Source organism: Taudactylus pleione, unplaced genomic scaffold, assembly GCF_031769625.1.
Source record: "Taudactylus pleione unplaced genomic scaffold, aTauple2 ptg000157l, whole genome shotgun sequence".
NCBI lineage: Eukaryota > Metazoa > Chordata > Amphibia > Anura > Myobatrachidae > Taudactylus > Taudactylus pleione.
Genome location: NW_028284559.1, coordinates 7,450,152 through 7,474,364, shown reverse-complemented (window position 1 = coordinate 7,474,364; position 24,213 = coordinate 7,450,152). Strand labels below are relative to the sequence as shown.

Below are 24,213 nucleotides of genomic sequence, written 5' to 3'. Positions count from 1 at the left end.
AGATATTGGGGGATATGTAAGAAGCGCAGAAGCGGTATCAGCGCACGTTATGTGCGCTGATACAGCTTCTCCCCGATGTATGATCAGGGGGCTGCACAGTAAATGACAGGGGCAATGCGCCCCTGTCATTTTCGGCGCTGCCATCTACAAGGTAGCAGCGTCGATCTGCAGGGCATGTATGAACTGTCAGATCGCCTGACCGTTCCGCCCACTGTCGCTATCGACAGCTGCAGCCTGGCGATGCCCTATCCTCACAGCAGGGACAGCGCTGTCCCTGCTGCGGCGGTTGCCGGCTCCAGGGCTGCACGTGGGATCTCGCGACACTTGCGAGATCCAGTGCATGCTCAGTGGAGCCGGCCGGGACTGAGACACAGCGGCGCTATGTACTCAAGTAGGGATCGCCGGAAGGGGGAGTTAACGCTCCCCCTTTCCGGCCGATGAGATGTTCATACATCTCATCGTTACTGCTTCCTGCTTCGCCTCGATAAAGAGCCCATCTATAGGAAGCAGAGACTGCACTATAAATGGGGATAACTCCGGGGACTTCCACCACTACTGACAGCACCAGTAACAATCCCCCCTTCTCCAGTACTCCCAGCATCACTAACAACCCCCCCACTACTCCCAGCATCACTAACAACCCCACACTTACCAGCATCAATAACAACCCTCCCACTACTCCCAACATCACTAACAACCCCCCATTACTCCCAGCATCACTAACCCCCCACTACTCCCAGCATCACTAACAACCCCCACTACTCCCAGCATCACTAACAACTCCCCCACTACTCCCAGCATCAATAACAACCCCCCACTACTCCCAGCATCAAAGGCAACCCCCCACCACTACCTGCATCACTAACAACCCCCCACTACCAGCAGCAATAACCCCACCACCACTATCTGCATCAACCATCACCGTCCACTACTCCCTGCATCACTAACAACCCCCCCACTACTCCCAGCATCACTAACAACCCCCCACTCCCTGCATCAATAACAACCCCCCTCCACTACTCCCATCATCCAATAATAACGGTCCCCACCGTCGCTCTCAGTTTTTTTTTCAGAGGAGGAGGCAGGAGCGGTGAATCCAGCTAGGCAGGAACAGCACACCATGGCTCACCTACACACCCGCTGTCGGAGTGTGATGTTCATGCTCCTAGCAGGTCCATGGAACAGTAGGTGTGGAGGTGCTGATACTCTGCTGTATGCCGCCGAGCAAGACCATGGTGCTCAGCGGCATGCGGCGGTGTGACAGCACCTCCACTCCTACTGTTCCAGGGACCTGCTAGGAGCATGAACATCGACATGATGCAGTCTGTCTGGCAGTAACTCCCATGGCCGCACCAACCCCCACCCGCTAGCGCACCATCCCCCACCCGCCACGCCGATTCCAGTTGATCATCCAACCATCCGTTTGTAGAAAGGCAATGGTTACTTGTAGATGGCGGTGAAGAATCTCTGGGGAGTTTGCTCATAGCAAGAGGTCATCCAAGTACGGGAGCAATCTGATTCCCTGACGACAAAGATAGGCCGCCATAACTGCCATGATCTTGGTAAAGACCCGAAAAGCAGTAGAAATTCCAAAAGGCAGTGCTTGAAATTGGTAATGTTGCTGTAGGACAACAAACCAGAGATACTGCTGATGAGAGGGCGCTATGGGTTCATGTAGGTAAGCGTCCTGAATGTCCAGAGACACTATAAAGTCCCCAGGCTCCATAGCCAGGACAATAGAGCATAGGGTTTCCATATAAAACCTGGGCACCCTGATAAACTTGTTCAGAGACCGGAGGTTGTGGATAGGTCGATGAGACCCGTTGGGCTTCTGAATCAAGAAAAGGGTAAGATGATAACCCGTCCCTCGCTGTTATGAGGGAACCGGAATTATTACCCCCGAGAGCAGCAAGGACTGAATGGCCTTCTGGAGGAGCAGGGCTTTGCTTGGGTCCGATGGAAGTCCTGTGCAAAAGAACTGCTGGGGGCTCGCTCCAGGAATGAGAGGGCGGATCCTTGGGAGACCACTTCCTGTACACGCAGGCGTCTGTGGTGGTCTGACGCCAGAACTGGGCGAACTGAAGAAGTCGGCCTCCCACCCTGGGAATCCCCAGGGAGAGGCCCACCCAGTCAGGCTGAAGGCTTGTCCTCAGATTTGGTAGGTGAACGTCTAGTAGCCCAGGCCTGTTTGGGCTTGGAGGCCTTTGTGGACGTCGACTGCCGTGGAAAGGACTGAGGGGATGAAAGGACCAAAAGGATGACATTCGAGGCTTCGTAGTAGATGCAGAGGTGGCAAGAACGCCGTCTTAGAAGCTGCCAAGGTAGTCACAATCTTGTACAATTCTGGGCCAAACAGGACCTCCCCAAAGTAAGGCAGAGACTCCAAAGCCTTTTTAGAGTCCGAGTCTGCCTTCCATGAGCGAAGCCAAATGATACGGCAGGCTACCACGGAAGTAGCAGATGCCTTGGAAGCTAGGAGACCAGTACTCAAAGCAGCTTAAAAGCAGCCCAACTGTTCCAACGGTGATCCAGCTCCTGCCGGACACCAACAAAATGGAGTTGCCTTCAAGCTGTGGAAGGGGTATAGGGGGTAGGACCGGAGCATCCTGGGATAGAAAAAAACTTTGCTGTTGGTGTCCGGTCCTCCAAGTACCACCTACACCTTATTGTCACCCTGTGGAGCCCTATGGACTCTGTAGAAGAAAAATATATATAAAAACCCCCCAAAAAAACGAAGTGCAGTACCACCAGAGTTGCTTAGTTGCAGAATTGTACCTAGCAACCCTACCTAGCACAGGTCAATGTATATTTGCTGGTCATGCCAAGTCCCCAAGTTATTATATTGTATAAGAATTTGGGAAACTGAATAAGACTGATGGAAAGGATCAGCTGGGAGATAGCCATTATGGAGAAATGACAACAAATAGTGGCAATGCTACTGAACAGTGAGCTCTGCAAATGGACTTACTTTCAAGACACTAAGCTACTTTGTTTGACAATTTTATATAAACAAATATTTATATACAAAAACCAACGATCCCCTCAATGAACCTAATATTTATACAAGACAAGTAAAGAAGGGAAATGAAAAAAAAAGAAGAAGCTTTCTTTAAGCTATGCAGGACCAAACAGTACTTGCCCCCAACAAACGCATCTCCAGCTCCATTTGTGTCTACTATTTTACTCTGGTCAATTTCGATCACCGGGAAGGACACAACCTCTTCCGCTGGGGAGAAAAAAGCTCAGTTAATTTTAAGAGTTGAAGTAGATATGTCTAAATTATGACTATACTACAAGTAATGCAAATAGTAGAATGTAAAGGATTTGCTATAAAGATAGGCAAACAGCACTAGCCAACTTCCTGATGAATGTCTGGGATTGGGAAGATAGTTCATCATACCCACATAAAAGCTTTTGCCTCCAATCCTCATGGTCCAATTGGTGATGAAGCAGGATCCATTTTTTTAACATAGTGCTTCTAAAGCCCTATATTGACTATCGGTATTCACTTAAAAAATATATACAGTACTGTGCAAAAGTTTTAGGCAGATGTGGAAAAAATGCTGCAAACTAAGGATGCTTTCAAACATAGAAGTGTTAATAGTTTATTTTTATCATTAACAAAATGCAAAGTGAATGAACAGAAGAGAAATCTAAATAAAATCAATATTTGGTATGACCACCCTTTGCCTTCAAAACGGCATCAATTCTTCTAGGTACACTTGCACACAGTTTTTGAAAGAACTCGGCAGGCATGGTTGTTCCAAACATCTTGGAGAACTAATCACAGATCTTCTGTGGATGTAGGATTGCTCAAATCCTTCTGTCTCTTCATGTAATCCCAGACAGATTCGATAATGATGAGATCAGGGCTTTGTGGGGGCCAGTGCCAGATTAAGGCCCACATGGGCCTGGAGCTGAAATTTATAAAGGGCCTATTGTGTGCACCGCACGTGGTGTGTCCAGTGCTTGGGGGGTTGACTAGTGATGTGGGGGTGTTGTCTGCACGGAATTGGATTGAAATGCCAGCGGCATCAGCCCAACGGAGGAGATCCCAACATCGCCAGGTAAGTAAACCCTCCCCCCCCCCCCCTAAACCTCCCTTAGGGGTGCCTAACCTCCCCCCGTTAGTGCCTAAAGCTAACCCCCTGCCCCCTAATCCTTACCCACCCGGAGGGGTGCCTAATCCTAACCCCCCCTAAAGGTGCCTAACCCTAACCCCCTTCCCCTACCCTAACCCTCCCGGGGAGGTGCCTAACATTAAGTCCCCCCGGGAGCCCTAAACCTAACCCTCCCCCCACCCACGGCTATCCGCTGCTGACGCCCGGCTTACCTACTATCGGTAAGCCGGGTGTTGGGATTCTGTAGTGGGGCTAAAGATAGGCTAAAGATATCTTTAGTCCCATTTCGGGATGTCGGTGTCGGGATATTGGCAAGCGGGATAGCGCCAGCAGGTATCCTGACTACATCCCGTCTGCACAGCAGTTGTGGCCTGTGTTGTGTGATGTGACTAGTCCCTACCGTTAAAAGCCTAAGGGGTCTATTTACTAAGCAGTGTTATGAGACAGAGTGAAAAGTGATAAGTATGTGGTAAGGTGCCAGCCAATCAGCTCCCAACTGTCATTTTTCAAATACAGCCTGTGAGATGACAGTTGGGAGCTGATTGGCTGGCACCTTATCACTTTTCACTCTGTCTCCTATCACTGCTTAGTGAATAGACCCCAGAATCTCTCTTCCCTTTTTGCTTATATCAGTAGTGTAATGCTTGAGTCTACAAAGAAGAACACTCCTTGTTAAAATGGCACATAGTGATGACATACTGTAAATCTGAAAATGTCTCTATTAAAGAGCACACGGGTCACTTAGTGATGTAATGAATGTGACATCTTTCTCTATAAAGATACCTTATCCTATTAATAGTTATACTGAGAAGTTGTTAGATCTAGACACCATAGTGAGATCCAAAACAAAGTCACATAGGGTCTGATACCGCATGCAGTTGGCCAATGTTTTTAATTCTGTGCATGAGTCCCAGTCGCACAGTGCATGCGTTCCCATTGTTAGCGCTTAGAGATGCAGAACAGTATCGGATGCATCCATTGGTGCACAGATGGTCTAAAGACGCACAGAGATCGCACTGCAACGCCGCAAGACGCTGCAAGTGGGCGTCTCACTATTAATAAAATTGGCCACAGCATTAGCATAAGGATGCAGCTGCATCAAAAGACTCTAAAATACACAGATATATATCAAAACCAACACGATGCGCCCCAATGGTGTAGTATTTTCTGATTCCACTTCTGTGTACTCAAACTTAATAATATGATGTACAATAAGGCGTCATACCAGAGATAAAATAAATGGGCTTATGCCTTACATCATATTATTAATTTTGAGCACACAGGTGGAATCAGAAAATACTGCACCATTGGGGTGCGTCTTGTTGGTTTTTTTAACACTCTGGAAAAGTAGAGCCTCAGTCCTGTGCAACGCTATCTTTGAATTTTGAGTTATTTATTTCACTGGTATTGTTATTTTTAAGTGCCTGCGCCTTCGTTCTTTGGAGCTCATTCAGAACCGATCGATAAGCTGCGCTCACTCGTTCTTGCCGATAATCGCACATATGCGCATGCGTATGGTTTGCAATGCGCGTGTGCAAGCCAGTCTTAGCGATCGGGAAACGAGCGCTCATTCTACACAGCCTGGCCGCTACTTTGAGTGACAGATTGCGCCGTTTGTGGGTGGTAACAGGGGAAGGCGCTTGTGAACGGGGGTGTGGATGTGCGAACGCAGGCGTGTCTGGGTGCCAAAACGGAGTTTAATGGGTGTGCATCAGTGGCGTAAGTTCATCCCAGATGCCCGGAGGCAAGTTATAATTTGGTGCCCCCTGTCACAGCCGCTGACACTGTAATGTAGCATTTTGCATGCCTATACAGCCGCCAGGGAGGAGTGAGACAGGGAGTGGTGGGTGAGGAGGGTACCGGATGTGTCGCACTGAAAAAAGGAACTGATGAGGAGCGGCGACACTAATGAGTGGGCACAGGTTATAGACAGACAGATGGTGGCAGCTGATGGTCTGACATGGAGCTCTCCACTAGTGTATGGTGGCTTCTCAGGTGCTGGGAAGAGGTGCCATGTATTGGGCAGCCATGATGGTACACTCCGGGTACATAGCTACAGCCCTAAGTGGGGTGAATATGTTGTGGACAATGAAGGAGATGCCCCTTCAGTGCTGGAGCCCGGCGGCAGGCGCCTCCATTGTCTCCCATAGTTCTGCCCCTGGTGTGCATAATTAGCAAAGTAGCGTCATTGAACACGTCACTTGGTTGTTTGTATCCTGAACTGCTTGCAGTGCTTGCGGGATGGTATGGTCTACCTCAAGCGCTGCGAGCAGCTCCGATGGCCCTCGATGTTCCCAATTAAACACACACTTCCTGGAGATGACGTGTGCAGTGAGTGACAGGTGGGAGGTTTTATAGTCCTGCGTACGCTCACTCCCGTCACTCACTAAGATACAGAGGCATCCTTACACCGCAAAGAGCGATCACTTGATTTGCATACCCGGCCCCTTTTGCGAGCGTCCGCAGCTGTGATCGGGTCTGAATCAGGGTCCTTTGTTTGATATATATATATAAAATGAAAATCTTGTCAGTGCCTGCATACCAGTGCAGTGATCATTGTTAGCAGAAGCCAGGCAGCCAGCAAGGGAGTATCAGTCACCCAGCTGGGCCACCTTCACAGATCAGTGGCTGTGCTCACTGGTCGGGCACAGCTGCTTCAGAGAGTGGTGGTACCTACAGTATGTGACGTCACATACAGAGGCCTATCAACAGTTAATGGTGCACAAGGCAAAGAAAAATTATGGTGCACCTCCAATTAGGAACAATATTCTATTATCTTTAATATCTAAAATCAGTGAAATAAAATACATATTGGTGCACAAACAAAATAAAATCAGAATAAAAAATATTTTTACTTTCCTGCACTATACATAATTGTGATGGAAAAGCTTGTGTTTGGGGTTACCTGTCTCAATGATTTAAATGTTTTTTTTTGGCATTGCAGGTTTTATTTCTCACAGGACTCTTTGCAGGACATTCTACTGTATGGGGGAGTGTAAGGAGGGAGCTGTCAGCAGGGGTCATACTTGTGTTGTGGCAACACTCACACACACATATATACAGATGCCAGCATTACACCCACCTCTGGTTAGTGCCCGGCTGCAGTACTGATGGAGGGGTGAGTGGGTGGAACTTTAGAAGACCCGGGTGCTCAGTTTCAGTCATCCCAGAAATAGCGCTTTGGGGGCGGAGCCTAGCGCGAATTAGGGGCGGGGCTTAGCGCTAATCAGGACGGTCCGAAGGCAGAGTCTTGGACAGTCTGGGGGAGGCGTTTTGAGCAGAGTTGATTCAGTAGGCGGGGCTTCGGGCGGCAGGAGGGTATAATGAACAATGATTCTGGTGGCCGTTAGGTTAGATAGGAAGGACAGGGCTTCGGAATGTTGGGGTGGTGATAGGAAATATTTTTTTTTCCTGTCACCACTACCTGCACTGCAGTTGGTCCCGTGGGCCTATTTTCATGGGGTGGCCTGGAGCTGTAGCTCCACCCGCCCCATTGTTAATCCGGCCCTGGTGGGGGCCATATCATCACTTCCAGGACTCCTTGTTCTTCTTTACACTGAATATAGTTCTTAATGACATTGGCTGGCTGTATGTTTGGATTCATTGTCCTGCTGCAGAATAAATTTTGAGCCAATCAGATGCCTCCCTGATGGTATTGCATGATGGATAAGTATCTTGTGATTGGATTTAGATTTCTCTTCTGTTCATTCACTTTGCATTTTGTTAATTGATAAACACTTCTATTTTCTAAAGCATTCTTACTTTGCAGCATTTTTTTCTGCACCTGCTTCATTACTGTAGGTTATGTGGCTAGCAATGGTTTTCTGTACAGGAAGCAAAATACAAACCTGTACCCATGACAATTCAACTTAACTTTTAATCTGCAACATCCTTCCACAGCAATGCTTGCAGAATCTTTGGCGTTACATTAAAAACAACTTGCAAAAGTATTTTTTTTTCCAGAATGTGAATCCAGGCTTTGATTTACCAGTTCCTTTGTTTTGATGATCTTACAAATTGCGCAAATACCGAATTCTGGCATGTTAACTAATACATACCCTTAGGGTACAATGCTCTTCTGCAGGTTACTGCAAATTCGTTTTACACAGAAAATTGAGTTTGTGTATCAACTGCAATATCACAATACGGTAAAACTGATTAAGTGGAGCGGCATTCATAACCGCTACGATAGAAGGAATATATCAAATATGTATTTATGTTTAAGCATTAACAACTAAAGAGTCTCAGAAACTTAAATGGGCTGTACAGTAGTAGGAAAACCAAGAGCTGAGCTTCTGTGCTTCTCACACACAGAGAAGCAGATACTGCATACTACATACTCTCAGCCTTCTGGAATAGGATGCGCCCGTTGTTCAGGTATACGTGCTATCTATACACTCTTGTGCATGGCAGCAGAGGCCTCCTCTCTGTCGTCTTATTCTCCGAGGCAACCAACTGGGAATTTTTGGAAGCAGCTGGCCTGTCTGTTCATGCTGAATTTCAGGGCAATGGAAGATGAGGAACGGAGAGGTGCCAGGACAGCCCCACTCGTTACAAGCACTGCTCTATTCATTATCATGTCAATGGAGCCTGCACAGCCCAGACAAAGCAGGGTTATGAGAACCTCCCAGAGCATCCTGACTCAATCAAGCAACAATACTTCTTACAAGAGCATCTGTAACACAGACGTGATTATGTAGGGGGCCTGCTTAGGGTTACACTGAAGGCAAAATGATATTTAAGCTTCCCAAAAAAATTAACACACAGCAACTGGGCAGAGGGAAGTAATAGTTTCAAAATAGGATATGTAATATTAACTTTATATTGAGTTACGCAAGAAGGAATTGCCTGATGCAATCACAGTTTTGGATTTTAAAATGAAAAGTGGTTAAGTATTAAGGCCTTACAGAGTGGAGGTTACGGGTTGAACCACAAAAGCAGGGCTATATCGTGTGGAGTTTGTATGTTCTCTATGTTTTTGTGGGTTTCTTCTCTGTGCTATGGTTTCCTCTTAGAGCTCAAAAACAGACTACTAGGTTAATTGATATGGTGTGTGCCTGGGATATAGAATTTAGGTTGGTGCAATGGCTAGCATTACTGCCTCATACTATTCAGGCCTTGGGTTTTCATTCCCACCAAGGCCCTAACTGTGTGGAGTTTGTATGTACGCTTGTGTGGGTTTCCTCCGTCAAACCTGCCAAATAATGCTTTGCAAACGCTGTTAAAGTTCTAAAGATGTCAGGGTTACAATTGCTTTACAGCACACTACTGGCATGTCAGTGGTGACATAGCTCTGTCCCCCTTCTGCTGGTCAACATCTTGAATGTCAATATGCCATACCCGTCCTGTGGTAGGGAATATAGACTGTAAATTCCACTGGGGCAGGGACAGATGTAAATGGCTATATATTCTCTGTAAAGCGCTGCGGTATGTGTGTGTGCTATATAAAGAACTGGTAATAAATAAGAATTATTTAAATGGTTTTGAAATAATGATAATTTGGTCCAATAAATGAAGACATTTTAACTCCCAGTCACAAGGGGAGAGACAATAGTGTGGGAAACACAAACTTTAACTATGCCAGTAAACTGTGTCATCCTGATGTGACTGTATAATCCTTGAAAACAGCTGGTAATTCCCTTGGCTATTTGGAGTATGTTGGAAACCTGAGAAGGTATATCTGGCTAAGAGCAGAAGAAGGGAGCTGGAATCAGAGGACTAACATTGTCTAATTGCACAGACAAGACAATGTGAGGGAGGGGAAGCAGAGGGGTAAGTGGGGAATCTAATGTTTTCATTATTCTACTAACTTGTAAACAATAGCCCACATTAAGCTCCCTATTTACTATTGGTTGCCCCCTGTACAAGCACCAGCTAAATTATCTTGTGTCAGTTTATCACTATGTCTAGGGTCATTATTAGGGATGTGCAGGCTCGGAGAGGTTCGAGTTTGCACGTGGAGTTCGGATTTTTCCCTCCAAAAAAACGGAACTCAGAAAGAGGCAAAACGTCATCTTACATGGACGAACATCATCATTCCTGGACAAGTCCAGGAATGAGATGACGTTTTGCCTCTTTCTGAGTTCCGTTTTTTTGGAGGGAAAAATCCGAACTCCACGTGCAAACTCGAACCTATCCGAGCCTGCACATCCCTAGTCATTATTTACAAAGCAGCGCTGTTGGAGAGGGTGAATATTTTAAACAGCAATCACAGGGAGTGTAAAGCATGCCAAGCTTTACACTAACTGCAAGTGCCGCTTTATATTTTCACCTCCAACCCGCCGGGAAGCGTTTCGTAAATAAAGCTGTACCAGTCAGGTTGGAATTCTCCCTCAAAGAGGCTAAGTGAAAATGATATATATTCGTTTGATTCAATCATCCTCTTCCACTAAGGGAACGATTGATAAACTTCAAATTAACCTGACACGGCTTACACCAAAAACATACTTGTAATTATAAGCAGGGGGGAATCCCAGTCAGACATTTACTGTAGCAATTAAGGTCCTAATTATCCGATCCTAAAAAGGATCCTAGTCTCTCGCAATTAATTACCAAAGGAGCAAGCAAGTAATTTCAAATTAGGTGGAGCAGACTTCTCCCCAGCGAGATCATTGCTGCTACGTGGATCTATTTTTAATGTTTGTGGCATAGATCAAAAACTTCTAGGCTTGAAAGGAAGTCCTTTTTCCTGATGGCGAAGGGTTACTAGCCACTTATTTTCTTATCATGAAATGTCACAGGGTGCAGTGGTTTTGTAAATCAGAGCCTGGGAGGCGGATTTGTCTACTAAAAAGGGAAGCATAATATAAAAGTATTTATTAGTAGTACTCACACCCTTTCTTTTCAACCAATCCATAATCTTAAAAAAATGGAAAGAATGCCCTGAAACTTATTGAAATAAATACGTTTACACTAAAAGAGAGAACGCTAGAAACATTACATTGATGGAAGGCAGATTTACAAGGAAAAGCAGCGCTTGCAAAATATTCTGTCCTGTTGGAGGTGGGGAATTCACTGGGAACCGTTCTAGTACTACAGCACTAGCTAAGAGCAGGTGTGGGTGAGATAATTACAAGCAATGTGGTGAAGTGAGATTCTGTAAGGATTTAAATTCATTATTAGGAAAAAGCGCAAGGATTACTGACTGTTTCTTTTCCAAGCAGGACCAGAATGTATTGGAGTCATAACAGCAATCCATTGTACAGCAACTTATATGGTGTATACTTGAGTGTGAAGAGTTTTATTAACCTAAATAAATCAATCCCTTTTGATAAATAGTCATGGGTGGTTAAACATCAAGCCATTGTAAACACTGAGGGGCCTATTCATCAACACTAAAATAACGGTTTTAAAGGACATTTTCCTTAATTACCGTTATTTTAGTATTCATTAACACACTTAACACAGGAGAGATCACTGATATCTCCTGGTTAAGTCCGCCTGTATTAATTTCCACACTCCCCAGACATTAGTATGGGGATGTAGAAATTAGTCTATTCATCAAATTCCGAAAATTATGTATTTTCAGAACTTGATGGTGTTACTATAAAGCCATTCTCAGGTGGCGTATACAGGGATGTATCTAGGGATCCAAGCGCCCCTGGTAATGTAATGTACTGGCGCCCCTCTACACCCCTTATGCAGTGCCCCCAGTAGTAATCCCCCCTATGTTGCATTGCCCCCAGTAGTAGTGCCCCCTATACAGTGCCCCCAGTACTAATCCCCCCTATGCTGCATTGCCCCCAGTAGTAGTCCTCCCTATAGGAGCGCCCCCAGTAGTAGCCCACCTATACAGTGCCCCCAGCAGTAATCCCCCCTATGCTGCATTGCCCCCAGTAGTAGTTCCCCCTATACAGTGCCCCCAGTAATAGTACCCAGTAGTAGTCCCCCCCATACAGTGCCCCCAGTAATAGTACCCAGTAGTAGTCCCCTATACAGTGCCCCCAGTAGTGGCCACCCCCCCTAAATTGCCCTCAGTAGTGGCCACCCCTATACAGTGCTCCCAGTAGTGGCCACCTCCATAAATTGCCCCAAGTTGTGGCCACCCCAATACAGTAGCGGGCACCCCTCCCATAAAGTGCCCCCAGTAGTGGACACCCGCTATTTCAGTGACCCCCCCCCCCCCCCCCCTCGTGCCAGGCTTACATACAGAACAAAAAAAAATGCAACTTACCTGGTCCCCACTCCTGACGCGACCGCCGCTGTCCGAGTCCCGGCCCGCTCTTCTCCTGCATGGGAGAGATGTCATGACGTCTCTCGTCTCTCCCATCACATGCTGTAGGGGGAGCCGGAACACGGAGCTCATGAGTGAGCTCCAGCCGGCTCCCTCCGCGGACGACGCAGCAGCTAATGAGTGTCAGGCAGACTCTCATTAGCTGGCTGCTATTACAAACACACAGCCGCCGTCTGTTTGTAAACTGTGTAGGGCAGACTGCTCTCACTGCGGTCTGCCCTACACTTGTGGGGCCCGGGGGACTTGTCCACCCCTTGGCTACTGGTGGTACTGCCGGGCGGCGCCCCCCCTTTGGTCGGCGCCCCTGGCGAGTGCCATCCTGGCCAATGGGTAGATATGCCCCTGGGTGTATAGTGGGTTATACTTACCTGTGTCAATGTGGGCAGGTCCTCCTCCGCTCCCTATGTCGCTCCCTGGTCCCTCCTCCGGCTCCTGCTCTGACACTGTGTTCTCACCAACAGAACACAGTAAGGTAAAAAAAAAAAATACAGTAAAGTTTAAAAAAAATTAAATAAAATAAAAAAATCTTCAGCTCGCCGGGTGGGAGGTAGGGGTCCGCGGCTGCAGCCTGTGATAGGCAGCCAGGTAGGTGGGGGAGGGGAGCAGAGGGGGTGGGGTTGGGGCGGACAGACACAGAATTACTGCCGCTGTAGACAGTGCTGCACATGCGCCGATTTTGTGAACGTAACGGCACATGCGCAGCACTGATTACAGCTGCGGTAAGTTATAGTAGAGAGGGAAAAGTATCTATTTTCTGAAAAGCTGTCATCGTAAAAATGACAGCTTTTCGGAACAGATACTTATGGAGAGGAGGAATGATGAATTCCGCCGGTAATTAGGTAGAACTCCATGCGAGTTCTAAACCTAATTACCTCCATCGATTTTTTTTAGTAGTAATGAATTGGCCTCTGTAACTGAAGTGTGTGTGATTGGCTTGGAGAGGTTCTCTCAGGCTAGCAATGAATGCTTAAGGCCAGATTCAATTAGCTGTGATACTTATTGCGGGTTTGTATACTCAGACTTTAACGCCCGGAGTTATCCAATTACAGTACAAGCCCTTTTCCTTGTGCGGTAAATCTGTGGCTAACGAGCGTTAACACACAGTTTCAGGGGTAAGTGTCCAGTGCTATGGGTTAACACGTTTGCAGTGGCTGTGGTAAGAGCAAAAACCCCTGGCGAACAGAACAGAACCTTCCGCCAGCTGCAACTGAATAGCCCCAGACACTGCTAATTGAATCCAGCCCTTAGTGTCATTTGCACTCTCACACCCAGAAAAGTATCTTTAAAACATTGATTTTTTTTATATTTGCTCCTTTTCATGTGAGAATTAACAAATCTGATAAGCGCAAGAAGTCTGAAGACATAAGGACGGTAATATTTTTGTATCAGGACATACAATGCTCTGATAAGCTAGTCAATTTGTGAAAAAATAATAAAATAACAAACAATTCCACCTCATTGATAGAACTTTGTTACCTGAGCAGGTGTTCTGGTTCCCACTATGAACGGATGTACAATAGAAAACCTCCTGCTTCAGCAATCATTACAGCTACAGGTCAACCACATCGTACCCAGCAGGACTCAGTCCCACTGGGGCAAGCTATTCAGCCATGTTGAGGGCTTTATATAATTTCCTGGAAATTATGTGGGAAGGAGGTAGATTTTTACAGCTACTAAGAAGCATCAGTAATTTAAAAACAATAAAAAATATATAAAGCAAAACATAAACACTGACTGAAAAAAACACAACAACAAATTTGTGGTGACATATCGAAATCAAACAACAAACCTGTTGCCATGATGGTTTCCTCATGTCCCTGCGTGAATACCACAACCCTTGCCCTTTTCGAGTTGACCTTTGGCAAAGCCTGAGTCTTTTTGGCAATCTCCTTAATATCTTCGGTCTAAGGAATTGAACACATGAAAAATATCACAAATAATCAAATTAAACATATTACGGAACTAGTGTTCCATATAGCATATTAAATACCTTGCATGCTCCTCCTTCATCGCCTACCCCATCTGTGTCACACCCGTTTGTCTGCCCCTCCCCTTTAGAATGTAAGCTCTCACGAGCAGGGCCCTTGTCTCTCACGTGCTTCTCCTACCCTTACCTATAACTATCATTTACTCCTAAGCTCCCCACAACAGCAGCTAACACTTGGTTGCTGATGACCTGCTGCTTATTTAAGTGTTACAGTCGCTAAAGCACCAAAGTGTATTAACCTTGTCCTGCATTGTTTTGTACTGCTAATACCAGTTTTCTTGTGTGCTCATTTGCTTATGTACTATGTAAGGCGCTGCAGAAGCCTTGTGGCGCTATATAAAATAAAGGATAATAATAATTAGGATACAACGGCAGTTAATGTGTCATGATATAATGGATGAAAACCTTTCAATCGCTAACAGAACTTTAGGTTTGTAGGAAGTACTATAACTTCTCCCATCTGGTAGTTTAGACTAAACATTTTGGGGATGTTCAGAAGACATTAGCAATATCATTTTATTTTTTGTTTAGTTAAGGAAGGGTTTGTCCATTCAATTTAGAGAAATTTCAAGAATCATCAAAACCGTTAAAGATTTTACATACAACTTCAATTGCTAGATAGACCGGTAGAAGGAGGAAAAAGACTAATGAAAGGAATGTGGCTATCAGTGCAACCAATAAACAGATTGTAGAGTTATTTCCTAAGGAATGTGTCACTCACAGCTCCATCTCAGCACATAAAACAAAACCCATCTTATCAGCCTGGAACCTAACACAGCCAAGTGCTATCACATGTTATCAGATGACAAATCTAAAGAGGCTAGAGAAATCCATGGTCTAGCTGGCATGAACCACTGCATCAATGCTGCGGTAACTTCTGCTAACAGGAACCATTAACCCTTTCTTTCTAGACACTTATTTAGGCTTAATGGCTGAAAATCACAATGTATATTGTTGAAAAAGCATACCAATCCTGAACAGATGGCTGGAAGGTGGCATTCATATTCTACTCAAGACAGCTGGAAAACCTGGCTGGATGATGTCCGCCTATGGTCACTGTCCGACCGCGCTAATGATCTGGCTGTTCGGCACAAGTGCACATGTGGCCAGATCGTATTAAAATAAAGGAAAAAACACTCCTGTAAGAAATGTTACAACTGCTCTTTTCCCCCAGCATGGCTATAAACAGAAATTAAAAGCAGGCACCTCATATAGTACTGAAAGCGCTTACATCCAAGGTTACTTTCTCAAGCTGTGTGACTGACAATACACCATAAGCAAATCCCCTGTTTCTGTTTAGACCAAATTTGGCAGGAAAAGGCACCAGGCTTCCACCTCTTCATTTCCTGTGGAGCCTTGGCAACAGTAATGCTACCATTGTACAGTCCACTCTGTTTACCCAATATAACTCCAATATGTGCGATCAAGCCTACTTTGTAAACTACTGTACCATAGTAACTCTTGCCTATGTGTGCCGCATCATAAACATACAATGATTGGTAAGCAGCAGAGATGCAATGTATTTTCATTTCAAGACAATGCACAATAAAGTGTCAAGAATTGCTATAGCAACTAAGGCAGAAAAAAAAAGGAATGGTCAGAGAGCTAAATGAATCCAATAGTGATGTAAACACACATGAATATTAAATTGACTGATAAATAAAAAGTAGTCATAGATTTAAAGATGCTGCTGTATATTACTGGTGTGCCACATACATACACATTATAACAATATATACATATATATATATATATATATATATATATATATATATATATTTATATATATATATATTTATTTATTTTACAAAGAACTATTGCCAAATTACATTCTGTGTGCATACGAGCAAAACCACCTGGGAATATACACTTTAATAACCGTAATAGCCATTATCAGTCATGGGGTGGATCTGCCCGTGTGCGGTCATGGCAATATATGCAGAGGCTACCATACAATGACTACAACTCCAAACCATTTTCCTCAGTGTTCAGAAGTGATAGGTTAGAAAAGGTGTTCTGAGTTTTTCAAAAGCAGTCCTGACAGAAATGTAAAAGGCGCACAGGCATATCAGAGCTTATGTAGGCAACAGACCATTTGTCTGCTCTGTATTAATGAAGGACATCTAATACGGACAGCTGCATCCCGACAGAATTAGGCAAGTATCCTAACCCACCTTTCCTGTAGCCTGTCTAAACCTCTACTCCTGCAGCCTAACCCTACCCCACCCACACACAGCCCCATAAGCCTACCCCACCCCCCACATACACACCCCATAACCCCTTCTCCCACAGCCTAACCCTCCCCATAATGCCTAACCTTAGCACTAAACCTAACCCATACAGTCGGATGTCAGATTGGGATTCTGGACCCGGGATTCCGATGCCAGTATTCTGACCGCTGGCATCCTGACCCCTGGGATGCCCACTATCTACATCCCATATAAAACAATAAATACCAAAGTAGACCTTTATTACGCTGTTCATCAATTAGGTTTATGTCACTACTGACTTCCACCAATATCACACTGACTTCTATTCACATCACAAGTAATGTGCAGAACATTACATATTATTTGCAGACATCTTATTTTTAGATGCTATTGCGGGTTGGATAGTACAGATTTGTGTTCTGCAATAGAAATACACAGACAACGTTGTGCATGTCAGGGCTCTGTTGCCTATTATGGGGGTGACACCTTGGCAGACAGAGTGAAGAACAGAGTGAGTGTCAAGAAGGTGGGAGGGCGTGAGATGTGACGAATCCAAGGTTCGCCATGGCAACTGCAGTGAGCACAATGGTGCATCAATCACTGTCCAAAATGTGGGATCCCGTTATAAGCTATAGCAACACGGAAATCTCTTTAACACCTCGGCTGCCACACGTTTTTCATTTCGAGAACAGGGAGGAAAAGGTGCAGCTTGTTTGTTTCAACTCACCTCAAATCCTTGCTCCCTGGCAAAAGTAGCGGCTTCCTGAAATGCAGAATAAAAACATTAACTGAAAGATTTGGTCTTATGCTCACCACTCCGGAGAGAAGACTGACACCTACATTAAATCTGAAAGCTTGTAAAGTTCTTTACACTGCATATAACTATTTGCTATAGTAATAGTATTACAAGGAAGCCCTGTAAGCTTTTGTGGGGTACACAGTGGGCCGATGGATCTGCTGTCCAAACAACCTATTCAGTGATTAGTAAGGTTTATGCACAAATGATACGTCGGCCCAGCAGACTCAGTTTGAATATGTCCACCCACTTGTGACGTCACATTCAACGGTACACATCAGCAGATGTGACAGATATAACGCATCTGCCATGCTGCATGGCCGACGCAATATTTCTGTGAATGACGTCGTTCAAATTCATCGTGGACACACTCGCAGACGCTCTGAGCGATAAAACGTTCTATCGTTCAGAATCACCGGATGGGTGATCATGAATAATGATAATCTAAAAAGCAATAAGAACTATTTGTCCATTTCTGGTTTTAGGAACTTTTTGGATCATGTGTTTCACTTAAGCTGCCCATCCACTACAAGATGTGGGGACGACGGCACGATTACGACGACATAATCGTGACGTCGTCCCCCTAGGGGTGAAGTGCATACACTGAACGTTCAGACGTTCAGTGTATGCCTATCAATCATCCCCGAACATGGCAACCTGACGGCGGTCATCAGGTTGACCGTCATGTTCTGGCGATGATAGATGTTAAAAACAACCAGCGGGCACGCGCATCGCTGATCGTTTTTAACATTTTACTGCCCGATTTGAGGACGATGACCAAGCAATTGAGCGATAACGATGGTCGTTATCGCTAGGTTTAATCGCCTAGTGGATGGGCAGCATTACATATAGGATTCATCTGTAGAGACTAATGGCAGGCAATATTGCCAACCCTTACCTGTCTGTGTTATCCAACTTCTCAATACTCTACAGTATTTTCAAGTGATCACACAAAGTGCATGAAAATAAGTAATTTATTACAAAGCAGAATTTACAGGTATAGCATTTTACTTGTCACTCATCTATGTCTTCATGATCTGTGAATGTCATAGTTCACAGATATATTATATGTACACACTCGTAGTAATCTGAACGATAGAACGGTCACTGACTGTACGAACAATATATTGTACAGTGTACCCAGCTTTAAAGAGAAAGTATAGCATGTAAGGCAGGCCTTGTCCAGAAACGTAGGGACAGCAGGCAGTCATCCACATTGATTATTATTAGCTCTCCTGAGTGAGCATAATACAACTATTTTTTTGTATTCATATAGTGCAATAGGCAAAATTATTAGCACAGATGCGCTACCCCCATGAACCTTTGTAATACGATTGATCCCCTAGCCAGATTCTCAGTATACAGTATATGGCAGTGGAGAGGATGCGAGAACAGGGCACCAAATCTGAAGCAGCTATAATTTTTGTATTGTAGCCGATTGCTTTCAGACACAACTATCCCCACCACAATGTGTCCCACTATTCCAGTATTCACCAGGGCTGAAGGATAAGTGTTCCCTAGGGCTCTAGCTAGAGGAGGGATCAGGTTACCATCATTTAGGTGGTACATGGTAGGGCAGCTTCAGCACAAAAGTGACTGTTCCCTTTTTAAGCCCTGTTTTCATGGTATGTATAAGTAGAACCATTTACAGGATTAGCCAGACATTCTTGGACTTTAGGTATTATAGATAAGGGGTTTGCATAGTTTTGAACACTTCCTAAAATAGAGATATCTACATTTACACCAGTCATTCCCCATTCTGTCTCTGCATTTCTCTCTTCATGAAATAGTTTGCCAAAGCTCTTTACAGAGACTATAGAAGAAATCACCAGATGGGTGATCATAAATAATTATATTCTAAAAAGCAACAAGAATTATTTGTCCATTTCTGGTTTTAGGAACTTTTTGGATCATGTGTTTCACTTACATAAACTACACATCTGTAGAGACTAATGGCAGGCAATATTGTCAACCCTTACCTGTCTCTGTTATCCAACTTCTCAATACAGTATTTTCAAGTGATCACACAAATAATGCATGAAAAAAAGTAATTTATTACAATGACAGGGAGATCCATCAACTGAATGAATATTCTCACAGTGCTTGGCATAAAGCAGAATTTACAGGTATAGCATTTTACTTGTCACTCATCTATGTATTCATGATCTGCAAGGAATCAGTATGAAATACAGACAGCTGTTTATCCGCCGGTTCAAATCCCGACAGGAGGAGATCCCGACGCCGGCTGGTAAGTACCCTACCCTCCCTTAGGGGTGTCTAACCCTAACCATCCCCCCTAGGGGTGCCTAATCCTGACCTCCCCCTCCAAAACCTAACCCTAAACCCGCTACACTCCCTTAACCTAACCCTCCCCCCCCCACGCAGCTAATGCTAAGGACGCCCCGGACTTACATCATGCGGGCTGCCGTCGTTCGGGCTGTCGTAGTTCGGCGTTCCGGCGTCGGGATTAAGATAGGCATCGGTATTTCGACGCCTATCTTAAATCCTCGTCGCACTTCTCCTGTCGGGATATAGACCGGTGGCATTTAGTCCGCCGGACTATAAACTGCATCCCATGTGCAAGCTCTTATTTTACCCACTAATCAATAAATTGCATTTCTACACTAGTCATGGCTCCCTACACAAAGTATTCATAGGATACAGGATATTGCATTGCAAATCTACAGATTTGTGTTAAAAAAAAAATGCACAAAGTCAACTATGCTGAACAATAGGCATAGTAAATACACTGTTCAGTGCATCTTCACAGAACAGATATATTTCTGAAAATATATTTATTAATATAATCAAATATAAAATAAATATAGCACAATACATATAAAGTAAAAATGTATATAAAACGCTGGTACATGACAAACTTATTTTTTATTTTAATAAGGACCTTAATTACTCCATATCATAAAGCAGAGTTTCACAAATTCTGCAATTACAGTATAGGTTTTAAGGACATCTTTTCTTGAGTCCAGATGGTTAAATCAAATTGACTGAGGTACTAAGTCACCTTTGCTCAAGCATGGATATCCTTAAAATGTGGACTGTAATGGCTGAGTTTGGGAACCTCTGCCATAAAGGACTCCGTGTGCTGCTGTGCCTGTTCAGCACTCCCTTTTAGTAAGGTAGAGCACGTTGAGGTAGTCCTTCTCCGACAGGTCAGATGCCAATTACCATCAGTACAGCAGCTAGCATATTGTATGCCTATATGTTCATTGTTACCGAATCAGTCTATTCCTCGTGGGATTTCATCTAAACTTGCCAGCAGTACATTTGTCACTGTATCTTAGTGTGTGAGAGTACACTATCATCTACCAATATGGTTATACTGTTTGCACGCACACGGACTGTCAAAATATCATCCAAATCTCTCTTGATATTATCACTTCTGCAACACCGACTGTTTTTTACTGTCAAATTCATATATTTGCCAGGGTTTTTTTTTTTATTTTTTTATTATTAGGGGGCTCTCTACAACTTTTATGGTATGCATTAATAAAGGTCCTTGTAAAAGAAAAAAGAAGAAAAAAAAAAAAGGTCTGGTACCAGCATTCTATATACATTTTTACTTTATGTGTTTGTTATATATATTTTATACATTTTATATTTCGCTCAAGCAGGTTGTATTTTATTAGTGCCCTTAGCACTTCTATATATACATATATATATTAAAAAGAATTGTAAGATAGAATAAGCGACTTGAGACCAATAAATAGCCTTAGGAGTAATAGAGTTAAAACGTAGTTTGATACATGTACACAATTCTAACAGCCCTGAGGAAGAATTTTACAGAATTTGAAAAGTGTTGGCACTATTGGATACTTACCTGCACATTGCTGAGTCATCGGAGCGAACCTTGTGGATGTTCCAGTAAACTGCCAGGAGGGGAGGTGGGAAGGATTCAGGAACCTCCCAGGTTAAAACTCACCTTACTGCTCCTCATCTGGAGCCCCACACGGTACATTTCCAAACACCACCATTTATTTGGAATACTTTGTTTGGATTTATGTTCTTAAATGACACTTTATTATTAATAAATCACCATAAACTTTTAAATATACTACACTATATGAGCTTCTCTTTTTCTCCTTTATACAGGGCTCGACAAATCCCGGGGGCCAGGTCACCATGGCTACCAGATTTTGCTGCCTGGCTACCAGATTTTGCAGTGAGGGAGGAAGCAGATCCTCATCAGCTCTGGCAGAGTTTCATGCCTATAGTATTGCGGTGTTCATATCATGCACAGGAGTGCATGTGCTTAGTGTCGCCTGCAGTGACTGCTGTGCCTGTGTCCATCCCGGCCTGCGCTGATGACTCCTCTCCATCCTGGCCTGCTCTGATCCCTGCTGTCTTTCCCAGTCTATGCTGATCCTCCTGTATGTCACAACTGTCTACTGTCTCCTATCTCAGGCTGCATAGAGTTCTCTGATAATAGGGTCTATGCGTGGCCAGGGATTGTGGAGTGGCTTCAGAGGGATAGTGGTGTGACCTTGAGGGGTGGGGGGTTATGTTGTACTTTCTGGTACCATTGTTTTATGTGAAATGTGGTCTGTTATTACTGGAGGGTGGAGCAGGGGAGCTGTGCAGAGCAGTGAGGGGGCCTCCATTTTACTGTATCCATTCAACTGTGACCATTTTGTGGACTAGTATAGTGTGTATAACACACAGAGCTGTGCTCCTTACTCACTCCTGTAATTATTTGAGGGGTCGGTGGTCTGGCTCCTACGATTTCATCCTGGCTCTTAGATTTTAGAAAAATTTGTCAAGTCCTGCTTTATGGTATCTTATTTGAAGTCCACCCATTTGGATTCAGACTATATTTTGGAAACAAATATTAAGGAAATCTGATCATGAGAGCACATAATGACCATTGACTTTTGGGACTTTTTGCTAAATTTGAAGAACTGAGATGGATTAACTGGTTTGTTATCTGGAATTCTAGTAGCACCAAAAGGTTGATTCTATTGCTTTTATATTTATGTTATTTTAGAGGTTGGGTACCACTTAGAATCACCTAGGCTGCTAAAACTAGGGAGTGCCCTTGCATACTCCTATATTTTTGCTAACTGGAGACCAATAAATAGTCTTAGGAGTAATAGAACTAAAACATGTTTTGGTACATGTACATACTTCTAACACAAAAGCGCTGGAGTTACAAGGCAGCGCTTTGCCAGTTAGGCTCAATTCTCATGAAAATGCAGAGAAGGTACAGGGGGAATACGCAATTAAAGTGTCTCTATTCTTCCGTTCCTATGAGGTAACTGAGCTATCCCTTGTTACTACATCTAGAGTCATTTTAATGATTGGCAAAGTATAATTAGCACTTACTATGCCTTCCCTGGAGAGCCAAGTAATCCAGACATGCTTGCTGGGTTCTGAACTTGTGCACCTCTACAAACAGGCTGAAAGCACCAGGCCATGTAACAGGCTCAGTTACGATTTGCTACGATGAATGACATGTGAAAAAGCTTTTGCGGTGTTAGTTAGCCCTACCAGGCTGCAAGAGAACAGAAACGTGAACCAAACATAGAACAGGCTATAAGGCCGATACATTAATGAAGATTAGGTGACTGCTACAGGTTAAAGTTGTCAATTTAAATTAAATATTTAAGGGGTAATTGTGACCCTATCACTGGGCAGGGGAATGCTACAAATCATGAACACAGAAAGGAGCACTCAGTGTTTTCATTAATAGACTGGCCATGTATTGATTTAGCCCAAGGTCTTCAACTTCCACTTGTTACTTGCTATGAGATGCTAATGATCTGTGCTAATACTTGGAATTTAGGAGCTTGTCAGACATCTCTCACAGCGTACGGAGCAAATTGGACTACAGACGCCCTCAGAAAGTGCTCTCTTGCAGCCAAGAGCAGGCCTGTTATTTAGAGCAGAGCGGACCCACGGGAGAAAGGGAGTTAATCACACTATGTATGACATCTTCCTCCCATCCTATATGCCAATTTGTGCTGTGCTCCTATAACTCCAACACAGATCGCTAGATTGCAAAGATTTGGAATATTTCCTTTTCTACGGACGCTGGTGACTGACAAGAAACAAAGATAAAGTTCCATTCAGCATCTTGAGGAAAGTATTCATCCGTGTAACGTTAGCAATTTCTGTACATACAACGTATAAAACATTTGGTCGTAATTTCTTCTACCATGGCAATCAGGACCAACAAGGCTGTTTATCATTATGTTACACTGTCAATCAAACAAATAAAAAAAAATAAAAGGATACCACTGTAGACGAAAAGTATACTCTCCACTCTACAACTACGCTGTATAGCTATACACACACCAAAACAATGGTAACAAGGATACGAAAGGCTGTTCCATTATTTGATAATTTTTTGTACACGGTGTACACACTCGTCAATCATAAAGCTCAGATCCAGACAATTACAGGAAATCTGTTAGAGAAATCAGCTCAAAATGTCCTGCAGCAGGTACGTCCCAATCATCGGATCAGACTGCTTTGCACACGATAGTCGGCCCTGGGTGCTGCATACACGTTTAGAGAACCAGAACAACCAGTTAAGAATTGGTTCATCAGTCACATTAGTTCACAGTGTGTAGCCCACTTCACATCTTTTGACAGGAAATCAAAATATTTCTGGACCATACTTAACATTTGAAAGAAAAAAAAAAGTGCAAATAAAAAGAGGATGTTTGGATGGCATCTCCCACTGACTGGTGTTACTCCAACCTACAGTGTTATACAGAAGGGAATCCAGAAGTAAGCACGTTATGCAGGTTTGAGGTCACCATGTAACCTTTTCTCGCCGTGATTTACTTAAGCGCTGATAGGAAACAAGCCAGTGATAAACACTGTCGATGAAGAAAAGGCAACAA

The 24,213-nt window shown here is 44.1% G+C and overlaps 1 protein-coding gene across 4 annotated transcripts in view; it reads right to left on the bottom strand.

Moving 5' to 3' along the window:
• Positions 1 to 24,213, bottom strand: part of ADK (adenosine kinase) — a 266,402-nt gene that overhangs the window by 4,848 nt on the left and 237,341 nt on the right. For all 4 annotated transcript variants that reach the window (XM_088474985.1, XM_088474983.1, XM_088474986.1 and 1 more), the window contains 3 exons: positions 17,279 to 17,314; positions 14,144 to 14,258; positions 3,140 to 3,226 (listed from right to left, as the gene is read on the bottom strand). In XM_088474985.1, the coding sequence (XP_088331111.1) occupies positions 3,140 to 3,226; positions 14,144 to 14,258; positions 17,279 to 17,314 (238 nt within the window). The remainder of the gene's footprint in view (positions 1 to 3,139; positions 3,227 to 14,143; positions 14,259 to 17,278; positions 17,315 to 24,213) is intronic.